Consider the following 11,111-nt stretch of genomic DNA (forward strand, 5'->3'; position numbering starts at 1 on the left):
TTTTTTTTTTTTTTTTTTTTTTTTTTTTTGAGACAGTCTCGCTCTGTTACCAGGCACCAGGCTGGAGTGCAGTGGCGTAATCTCAGCTCACTGCAGTCTCCACCTCCTGGGTTCAAGCAATTCTCCTGCCTCAGCCTCCTGAATAGCTGGGACTACAGGCGCACGCCACCACGCCCAGCTAATTTTTGTATTTTTTAGTAGAGACGGGGTTTCACCATGTTGGCCAGGATGGTCTCAATCTCTTGACCTTGTGATCCCCCCGCCTCGGCCTCCCAAAGCGCTGGGATGACAGGCATGAGCCGCCGCGCCTGACCCAGAGCTCCATCTTAACAGTTCTGCTATACTGATTTTGACCTAGTTTTAGGGACTATAGGAAGGAAATGTGGTCAAACCCAGGTCAGTTTTCTAATCTACCCAGGCATTTTGTGTCCACTGTTAACCATTAATATCAAAGCTCTGATTCTGGCAATTCGAAATTGCTCTTGGCTTTCCACTGATATGGAAGAAAATGATTCTGTTAAACACTGTGGCCCTTCTGGAAACATGATGGTCTTTTCCTGTAGAGGCCTTTTCTTCCTTTACTTTCTTCTGTGCCAGGTCCATGGGTAATTCTAAAATTGTTACCTTTCCCATAAATTCCGTCAAAACTAGGGCAAAAATGATAGTTGTTGATGACTTTAATCAGAGTTGGTAGTTTTGATTCTCTTCTCTACATCTTATTTCCCCTTGGTATAGCACAGTGGTTGAGAGCAGGGAATCTAAAGCCACAGACCTGAGTGAATCTTGCCCCACTTGCATCTTGGGACAAGTAACATAACTTTATTAGCCTATTTTCACACTTGTAAAATAGAGATATAACTTATTACTGTAAATAGGGATAATAGTTATACTCATTACTGTAAATGCTTAGCACTAAGCACTTAATCAGATATTTGTTGCAGTGAATATGACTATTGAAACTAATGTTTTCTTCTCTGCAGCTATTGAAATATTTGAAGAAACTCTCCACCCTGCCTATTACAATAGACATTCTTGCGGTAAGAACTGTGTGACTTTAAATATTATATAACGATATCCCATCCCCTTCTCACTGGAGAGTGTGTAGAGTAAGGTTACAAGTATGGGCTTTGGAAATGAAAGACACGAGACACAAAAGGCCACATGTTGTCTGGTTTTATTTATATGAAATGTCCAGAATAGGCAAATCCATAGACAGAAAGTAGATCAGTGGTTGCCAGGGACTAGGGGAATTGGGAGGAACAGGATTTCTTTTTAGGGTAATAGAAATATTCTGGAATTAGATAGTTATAATGGTTACACAATATTATGGAATGTTCTGGAAACCACTTTCCAGTTAAAATTGTGAATATTGTTATGTGACTTCTATTTCAGAATTAGGATTAAAAGAACATTGACTTTGGCATCAGCTAGTCCAGGATTCAAATCTGAGTTCTGAGACTTTAGCTGTTCCTGTGTAAAAAGGGCCTGATTCCTGCCTCAAAGAGCTATTGTATTCCTTCAGTGCCACCTGGAAAATTAAAGGAAAAAAAAAGTTATTGTAAAGACTGATTCAGAAATGTATGCAAAGCTCTTATCTTAATGCCGAACACTTGCCCTAATCACTCTTGTTATTAAAGTTCTACAAGTGTTTTTCCTTCTCTGAACTAGGTAGCTCTACTATTTTGTGTCATTAGAGATTTGGGGCATAGGCACAAAGTAATTTAGTGTTACGATTTGCAGGTTATGTTTTAGGAAGGAAGTATTACTTGCTGAGTCTCTCAAAGTAGGAGGCCTTATTTCTTTAGAAAAACATTAGCCGAGTTCCAGACCCCTCTAACAATTACTTTGTCAAATTTGCAGGAGACTGGGGTTGGGAAAACAGTAAATAGCTTGCGAAAACACGAGCATGTTGGAAGCTTTGCCAGGGACCTAGTGGCTCAGTGGAAGAAGCTAGTTCCTGTGGAACGGTAAGAACATTTCTCTTTAGGTTTCTTCAATTCATGGTTAAATTGGGTACTCGAAGTATTTACAGATAGAAAAGCTTTTCTTTATTGTTTCTCTTTTGCCTTCTTATTTTGCCTTAGTTAAACTACAAAAATAATTCATGATCATTGTAGAATATTAGAAAATATTAAAAATAGAAATCAGAATTTCCTATTTTTATCATGCAAAAACAAACATTATGAACATCTTGGTATGTTTTCTTTCTAACCGCTCCTTCAATGGCGTTTTTGTAGTTGTGAACTAGATCATTAGCAGCCCTCATTTTATTTAACAAATTAAAATGTTTTTAAAGATCCTCATGTTTTAAAAAATCTTCACATTTTCCTGTATATGAGATATTTGATCTTCTTTGCATCTTGTAGTTAAACTCACCATTCTCATTTGGGTTTTTTGTTTTTGTTTTTGTTTTTTGAGACGGAGTTTCACTCATGTTACCCAGGCTGGAGTGCAATGGCGCAATCTCGGCTCACCGCAACCTCCGCCTCCTGGGTTCGGGCAATTCTCCTGCCTCAGCCTCCTGAGTCGCTGGGATTACAGGCACGCGCCACCATGCCCAGCTAATGTTTTGTATTTTTAGTAGAGACGGGGTTTCACCTTGTTGACCAGGATGGTCTCGATCTCTTGACCTCGTGATCCACCCGCCTCAGCCTCCCAAAGTGCTGGGATTACAGGCTTGAGCCACCGCGCCCGGCTCTCATTTGGGTTTACCTGGTTTTTTGTTTTTTTTGTTTTTTTTTTTTTTTTTGAGACGGAGTTTCGCTCTTGTTACCCAGGCTGGAGTGCAATGGCGCGATCTCGGCTCACCGCAACCTCCGCCTCCCGGGTTCAGGCAATTCTCCTGCCCCAGCCTCCTGAGTCGCTGGGATTACAGGCATGCGCCACCATGCCCAGCTAATTTTTTGTATTTTTAGTAGAGACGGGGTTTCACCATGTTGACCAGGATGGTCTCGATCTCTTGACTTCGTGATCCACCCACCTCGGCCTCCCACAGTGCTGGGATTATAGGCTTGAGCCACCGCGCCCAGTCGGGTTTACCCGGTTTTAAGACTTGAGTATCTTTAAGTATAACCCACTTACCTTGTTGTTTCTAACTCTGCATCTTCGCTTCTTCTGTGAGTTCAGGTTCTGTGACTTTGTCTCTCAACAAGCAAGATTTAGACCTACTCTGTTTGCTTTTTCTTTTCTTTTAGAAACACTGAGCCTGACGAACAGGACTTTGAGAAGAGCAATTCCCGAAAGCGCCCTCGAGATGTCCTGCAGAAGGAGGAGGAGATCGAGGGGGACTACCAAGAAACCTGGAAAGCCTCGGGGAGCCGATCCTATAGCCCTGATCACAGACAGAAGAAACACAGGAAACTCTCAGAGCTCGAGAGACCTCACAAAGTGTCTCACAGTCATGAGAGGAGAGATGACAGAAAGAGGTGTCACAGAATGTCACCAACTTACTCTTCAGACCCTGAGTCTTCTGATTACGGCCATGTTCAGTCCCCTCCATCTTGTACCAGTCCTCATCAGATGTATGTGGACCACTATAGATCCCTGGAGGAGGACCAGGAGCCCATTGTTTCACACCAGAAGCCTGGGAAAGGCCACAGCAATGCCTTTCAGGACAGACTGGGGGCCGGCCAAGAACGACACCTGGGTGAACCCCATGGGAAAGGGGTTGTGAGTCAAAACAAGGAGCACAAATCCCACAAGGACAAACGCCCTGTGGATGCCAAGAGTGATGAGAAGGCCTCCGTGGTGAGCAGAGAGAAATCACACAAGGCCCTCTCCAAAGAGGAGAACCGAAGGCCGCCCTCAGGGGACAGTGCACGAGAGAAACCGCTCTCTAGTGGCATAAAGAAAGAGAAGGACAGAGAAGGCAGCAGCCTGAAGAAGAGGTCTTTGCCACCCTCAGAAGCTGCTTCAGACAACCACCTGAAAAAGCCAAAGCACAGAGACCTGGAGAAAGCCAGATCGGACAAAAGCAAGCAAGGTCTGGACAGCTTCAGTGCAGGAAAAGCAGCAGGGGACCTGTTGCCTAAGGTCAAAGAAAAGGGCTCTAACAACCTAAAGACTCAAGAAGGGAAAGCAAAGACTAACTCGGATAGAAAGTCACTGGGCTCCCTCCCTAGAGTTGAGGAGACAGATATGGAGGATGAGTTTGAGCAGCCCACCATGTCTTTTGAATCCTACCTCAGCTATGACCAGCCCCGGAAGAAAAAGAAAAAGATTGTGAAAACTTCAGCCGCAGCACTTGGAGAAAAAGGACTTAAAAAAAATGACTCTAAAAGCACTAGTAAAAACTTGGACTCAGTTCAGAAATTACCCAAGGTGAACAAAACCAAGTCAGAGAAGGTGCAGCCGGCTGGAGCCGATTCAGCCAAGCAGAGAAAGGTAACCCCTTCAGCCCCTTATTGGCTTCCCACCCAGAGCACCGGACCCTTCAAAGCTCAGAGGATCGCCCTGTCATTGTTTTCCTTAGCTTGCTTTTCGGGGACCCATTGAATTTCAGTTTGCAGTAATTTCCTTTGAGCTTCACTGGTTTCAGGGTAGATTGTACCCCAAATAAGAATCTCCAGCATTATTCTGTTGTGATGGGCCCATCAGTATTTATTTCCTGACTGAGGTGCCGTCAGACATGACTGTGGCCCCCCCAGCCTGGATCCTCCTGTACAGGATGTCCAGTGAATGCTCCTGGGAATAGCCTGTAGGAAAGGGAGCTGTGCCCGTACTCGCTGACTCTCTCCCCGGGGTCTGTCCCCTGCAGGTGCCTGATGTGTTGCCGGTGTTGCCAGACCTCCCGTTACCCGCAATACAGGCCAATTACCGTCCACTGCCTTCCCTTGAGCTGATACCCTCCTTCCAGCCAAAGCGAAAAGGTAATTTTCAATACTCTTCTTTTTCTTAATGGAAAAAAGATTTAAAAATTCATTCAAGGCAGGGTGCAGTGGCTCACACCTATAATTCCAGCACTTTGGGAGGCTGAGGCAGGAGGATTGCTTGCGGCCAAGAATTCTTAACTGGCCGGGTGCTGTGGCTCATGCCTGAAATCTCAGCACTTTGGGAGGCCGAGGTAGGCGGATCACCTGAAATAAGAAGTTTGAGACTAGCCTGGCCAACACGGTGAAACCCCATCTCTACTAAAAATACAAAAATTAGCCAGGCAGGGTGGCATGCCTCTAGTCCCAGCTACCTGGGAGGCTGACGCAGGAGAATCGCTTGAGCCTGGCAGCCGGCAGGTGCAGTGAGTCATTGCGCTCTAGCCTGATCAACAAGAGCGAAACGCCATTTAAAAAAAAAAAAAGTAATAGGGTCTCACTCAGCCTCAGCTGCCTGAGTAACTGGGACTACAGGCGCATGCCACCACGCTTGGCTAATTTTTGTATTTTTGTATTTTTAGTAGAGATGGGGTTTCACCATGTTGGCCAGGCTGGTCTCAATCTCCTGACCTCGTGATCTGCCTGCCTTGGCCTCCCAAATTGCTGGAATTATGGGAGCGAGCCACTGCGCCTGGCCAAAAAAAAGAGTTCTAAACCACCCTAGTCAACACAGCAAGATGCCATCTCTACAAAAGAAATAGCCAGGCATGGTGGCACATACCTGTGGTCCAAGCCACTCAGTAGGCTGAGGTCGGAGGATCACTTGAGCCCAGGAATTCAAGGCTACAGTGAGCTATGATTGTATCACTGCACTCTAGCTTGGGTGACAGAGCAAGACTGTTTCAAAACAAACAAAAAACTTCTATCACTATACCGTCAGATTTTTGGTGTATTTCCTAAGTGCATATACTCAGAAGTTTGATGACTTGTGTTTGAATGCCAGCTCTGGTTTCTAAAAGTTATATGACTTTGAGTAATATCTTAATTTCTTTGGACCTTAGTTGTATATTGGGTAAATGGGAGTTATAATGGTATCTGCCCTATAGGGCTCAGTTTAGTGAATTCAAAAGTGATGCCTTTTAGCTCTGGGCTTATCACATAGTAATTGTTCAGTAAATTGATGCTGCTATTAGCAGTCCTTTATTCTATTTGTTACCTATGATTTTTGTCTGAAAGAAAAAATGTCTAACTTTCATAGCAAAAGAACTAGAAGCCGCATAAGTGTCCGTCAGCAGGAAACTAACAGATAAATCATGGTTCATCTACACAGTGGCATCCTATGCCACAGTGGAAAAAAAAAAAAAAAAAAAGTAGAATGTCTTTATACACTGACATGGAATGATCTCTAAGATGCATATGTTATTGATTAATTGGCTTAAAAGGAATAAGAGACATTTGCTTTGTTTTGTTTTGTTTTGTTTGAGATAGAGTCTCCCTCTGTTGCCCAGGCTGGAGTGCAGCAGCTCCATCTTGGCCCACTGAAGCCTCCGCCTCCTGGGTTCAAGCAGTTCTCTTGCCTCAGCCTCCTGAGTAGCTGGGACCACAGGCGACTGCCACCACACCTGACTAATTTTTGTATTTTTAGCAGAGATGGGGTTTTGCTATGTTGACCAGGGTGGTCTTGAACTCTTGACCTCAGATGATCCACTGGCCTCCCAAGGTGCTGGGATTACAGGAGCTTATTTTTAAAGTCTCTGGAAGGATCTAAAAGAAACTTTAGCATTGATTGTCATTGGGAAAGGGAAGTGGGGGCTGAGGTGGTTAGAAGGAGAGTTTTCACTGGATCACTTAGGGCCTTTTGTAATTTGCTGTTGGGTTTTTCTTGCCCTGTAGCATTCTCTTCACCCCAGGAAGAAGAAGAAGCTGGATTTACTGGGCGCAGAATGAATTCCAAGATGCAGGTGTATTCTGGTTCCAAATGTGCCTATCTCCCCAAAATGATGACCTTGCACCAGCAATGCATCCGAGTACTAAAAAACAACATCGATTGTAAGTCACACGCTTCTCTCTAGCTCTCAAGCACATTGTAGCATTTGGACCTTATCACTGAGTGGCTTGGCTGCTATTCAGTGCCTTCACCTTTGATTTCTCTGCAGCAATCTTTGAAGTGGGAGGAGTCCCATACTCTGTTCTTGAACCCGTTTTGGAGAGATGTACACCTGATCAGCTGTATCGCATAGAGGAATACAACCACGTGAGTATTCTGTTTGGGTGGGAAGAGGGCAGTTTTCTCGCTTGTGCCTGCAGAAATTTGTGACTGCCTGTGGCTGAAGGGCAGACCACTAGTCACAGCACTGTTCTGGGTATATGTGGTTTGCCACTGGGCCTTTAAATAAGCATGTTATTAGCACTTGCTCCTGGCATCTTAAGTGGGCCTCTTGGGCCAGGATCACGGTGGGATTCAAAGGGAGAAGAAAAACACTTTTAACACCTCCCTTGAGCTTGCCTGGTCATGAAGGTCAAGGGAGAATTCTGGCAGCAGAGCAGCTAGGACCTAGGGTGGGGACAGTACTTTGTGTTGACACTCTGACATCTGGTGGTAGGTTGGATGTCTCTTAAGAGACTTTAAGATCTATCCAGAAACCCTCCTTATGATGTGGATATATGCATTTGATTGCATCAGCTGTCTCTAATTCTCAGAGGTCTATAACCTAATGCCTTTTTCTTGGCGGGGGGCGGCGGAGGGGGAGACGGGGTCTACCTCTGTTGCCTAGACACTGCTGTACAGTGGCCTGATCATGGCTCACTGCATCCTTGAACTCCTAGGCTCAAGTGATCCTCCCAGGTAGCTGGGACTGCTAGCACATACCACTACACCTGGTTAATATTTTATTTTTTGGAGAGATGGACTCTCAAACTCCTGGCCTCAAGTGATTCTCTCATCTTGGCCTCCTGAAGTGCTGGAATTGCAAGCATGAGCCACTGCATCCGGCCAATAACAACATCCTTCTCAGGTTGTTTCCTTCCCATCACAGCATAGTGTTGGGAAGCACCTGATTTAACTTGATCCCAGTTCTATCCTTTGCTCATTTTCTAAAAGGAAAAGACTGATCTTATACTAGTTTTTGTGTTGTCTTCTGTCACAGCCACCAAAAGCAACTAGCATAGTGCCTCACACTTAGCATATTTAAAATTTAGTGAGCTATTTTTTCCCTAGAGTTGTGGTATTTTAACATACTACTACTATGAAGACTGCCAAGAGTGGTGGCTCACACCTGTAATCTTGGCACTTTGGGAGGCCAAGGCAGGTGGATCACCTGAGGTCAGGAGTTCAAGACCAGCCTGGCCAACATGGCGAAACCCCGTCTCTAGTAAAAAAAAGTTAGCTGGACATGGGGCATACACCTGTAATCCTAGCTACTGGGGAGGCTGAGGAAGGAAAATCGCTTGAACCCGGGAGGTGGAGGTTGCAGTGAGCCAAGATTGCCCCACTGAACTCCAGCCTGGACTATGGGAGCCAGACTCCATCTCAGGAAAAAAAAAAAAAAAAACTACTACTATGAAGACCAAAACATCATTAGGAAACGGGTCATTCCTAGGTAATTAAAGAAAGATATGGGGTCGGGTGCAGTGACATGCCTGTAATCCCAGCACTTTGGGAGGCCAAGATGGGCAGATCACCTGAGATCAGGAGTTCGAGACCAGCCTGGCCAATATGACAAAACCCCGTCTCTACTAAAAATATAAAAAATTAGCTGGGTGTGGTGGTACGTGTCTGTAGTCCTGACTACTCAGGAGGCTGAGGCATGAGAATCGCTTAAACCCAGGAGGCAAGGGTTGCAGTGAGCTGAAATTGTGCCACTGCACTCCAGCCTAGGTGACAGAGCAAGGCTCTGTCTCAAAAAAAAAAAAAAAAAAAAGATACGGAAAAGTGCTTGTACATAAATGATGTCCTGGTTCTGGTTTCAGGTATTAATTGAAGAAACAGATCAATTATGGAAAGTTCATTGTCACCGAGACTTTAAGGAAGAAAGACCTGAAGAGTATGAGTCGTGGCGAGAGATGTACCTGCGGCTTCAGGATGCCCGAGAGCAGCGGCTACGAGTACTAACAAAGAATATCCAATCTGCTCATGCTAATAAGCCCAAAGGTAACAGAGACGGGAGAGCTGAGGAAGAGCCGGCGGGATGAGTGTTCTGGTCAGTAGCAGGGTCTTAGTGGGCCCTGGCTGGTGTAGGACTGCTGGCCATACATCAGGTGGCAGGGTGGGTGTTTCTTCTGCCACAGCCCATAATACCCTATGGTGGGGTTTCAGAGCAGTGGATTATTTAATAATAGCATCTCTGCTTAAGAAGGCAGATATTGATCTCCATAATTCCACAGGCCGACAAGCAAAGATGGCTTTTGTCAACTCTGTGGCCAAGCCACCTCGTGACGTCCGGAGGAGGCAGGAAAAGTTTGGAACTGGAGGAGCAGCTGTCCCTGAGAAAATCAAGTAAGATCTCTGTTCCTACCTGGCTTTTGTGTGCTATCAACCCTTAGAGGTAGCCATAGTAGCAGGAAGCAACTGGATTTTGGTGAAAGCAAGGCAGTGCAGATTGTGGGCTCTGGAGGCAGTCCTCATCAGCTCAGCACTTGACCTCCCTGAGCCTCTGCTTCTTGGACTGCAGTGCAAGGTAGATAATTACTCCTGCCCTAGGGAAGTCAAGATTAAATGGAGAGCAAAGCCTGGCTTATACGAAACATTCCCTTCTGCTTCTCCTTTCCCCATTTAAACAAAAAACACTTTTCTGCAATGATTGTTATTTTGTCTGAGCCACATTATCATTTTCAAAATACAGATTTATACCAAAACAGTGAAAAGTTACTTGAGATTATCATTTATTCTGAAGGGATAATGCAGACATCTCTGAGCCACCACCAGAATCCAGGGTGCTAGGGTCTACTGGTCAAAGCCACAGACAGGGTGAGTTGTCCTCACACAGGCCAGCTTCAGGCTGTTCATGCTCAGGGCAGATTTCTTGTGCTCGTGGCTAATCAGCGTTGTCCTGTGTTGCAGGATTAAGCCAGCCCCATACCCCATGGGAAGCAGCCAGGTTTCCGCCAGCAGCAACAGCTTTAACCCCAGCCCCGAGGAGCCGGCCTATGATGGCCCAAGCACCAGCAGTGCCCACTTGGCACCAGTGGTCAGCAGCACTGTTTCCTATGATCCTAGGAAACCCACTGTGAAGAGTAAGTAACTTGGAGTTCCTGCTCAAATATTGTTTGAGAACTAGTTTTTTAACTCTGAATGTCATTGTTCACCGTATTCCAGTTTGTGTACTGCATGTTCCATGTGCATGATGCCTTGCACATAGCTGGGCTGAATGTCAGTACCCCCGCTTTGTCCATAGTGCAACTATATTTTTTTAAATAATTATAGTGAAACCTTGCCTGTATCCCAGCACTTTGGCAGGCTGGGGCAGGAGGATCCCTTGAACCCAGGGGTTCAAGACCATCTGGGCAACGTAATGAGGCCCTCTCTCTATAAAAAAAAAAAAAAAAAAGTGAAAATGTAAAATAATAATCTGGCCAGGCATGGTCCCTGTCTCTATTAAAGATACAAAAATTAGCCCAGCATGGTGGCATGTGTCTATAATCTCAGCTACTTGGGTGGCTGAGGCAGGAGAATCATTTGAAGCCTGAGAGGCAGAGGTTGCAGTGCCACTGCCCTCCAGCCTGGACGACAGAGTGAGACATTGTAAGTAAGTGAATAAATATCATTGTGAGTGACCATTTTGGCACTCTATTTATTTATTTATTTATTTAGAGACTGAGTTTCGCTTTTGTTACCCAGACTGGAGTGCAATGGCGCGATCTCGGCTCACCGCAACCTCCATCTCCTGGGTTCAGGCAATTCTCCTGCCTCAGCCTCCTGAGTAGCTGGGATTACAGGCACGCACCACCATGCCCAGCTAATTTTTTTGTATTTTTAATAGAGACGGGGTTTCACCATGTTGACCAGGATGGTCTCGGTCTCTTGACCTTGTGATCCACCCGCCTCGGCCTCCCAAAGTGCTGGGATTACAGGCTTGAGCCACCGCGCCCGGCCACTCTTTTTATTTTTTCTTTGAGACAGAGTTTTGCTTTTGTTGCCCAGGCTGGAGTGCGGTAGCACCATCCTGGCTCACCGCAACCTCTGCCTCCTGGGTTCACACAGTTCTCCTGCCTCAGCCTGCCTGGTAGCTGGGATTACAGGTGGCCACCACCACATCCAGCTAATTTTTTTTTTTTTTTTTTGAGATGGAGTTTCACTCATGTTAC

At 45.5% G+C, this 11,111-nt stretch overlaps 1 protein-coding gene across 1 annotated transcript in view; it reads left to right on the forward strand.

Moving 5' to 3' along the window:
• ELOA (elongin A) overlaps positions 1 to 11,111 on the forward strand; it is a 21,592-nt gene that overhangs the window by 7,863 nt on the left and 2,618 nt on the right. Inside the window, exons 2-10 of the mRNA XM_032300775.1 lie at positions 981 to 1,037; positions 1,861 to 1,967; positions 3,195 to 4,383; positions 4,757 to 4,868; positions 6,702 to 6,857; positions 6,965 to 7,062; positions 8,778 to 8,958; positions 9,192 to 9,303; positions 9,868 to 10,040. Coding sequence (XP_032156666.1) covers positions 981 to 1,037; positions 1,861 to 1,967; positions 3,195 to 4,383; positions 4,757 to 4,868; positions 6,702 to 6,857; positions 6,965 to 7,062; positions 8,778 to 8,958; positions 9,192 to 9,303; positions 9,868 to 10,040 — 2,185 coding nt within the window. The remainder of the gene's footprint in view (positions 1 to 980; positions 1,038 to 1,860; positions 1,968 to 3,194; positions 4,384 to 4,756; positions 4,869 to 6,701; positions 6,858 to 6,964; positions 7,063 to 8,777; positions 8,959 to 9,191; positions 9,304 to 9,867; positions 10,041 to 11,111) is intronic.

This window comes from Sapajus apella, unplaced genomic scaffold (genome assembly GCF_009761245.1).
Source record: "Sapajus apella isolate SASKATOON/1434 unplaced genomic scaffold, GSC_monkey_1.0 scaffold43, whole genome shotgun sequence".
In the NCBI taxonomy this organism is placed as follows: Eukaryota; Metazoa; Chordata; class Mammalia; order Primates; family Cebidae; genus Sapajus; species Sapajus apella.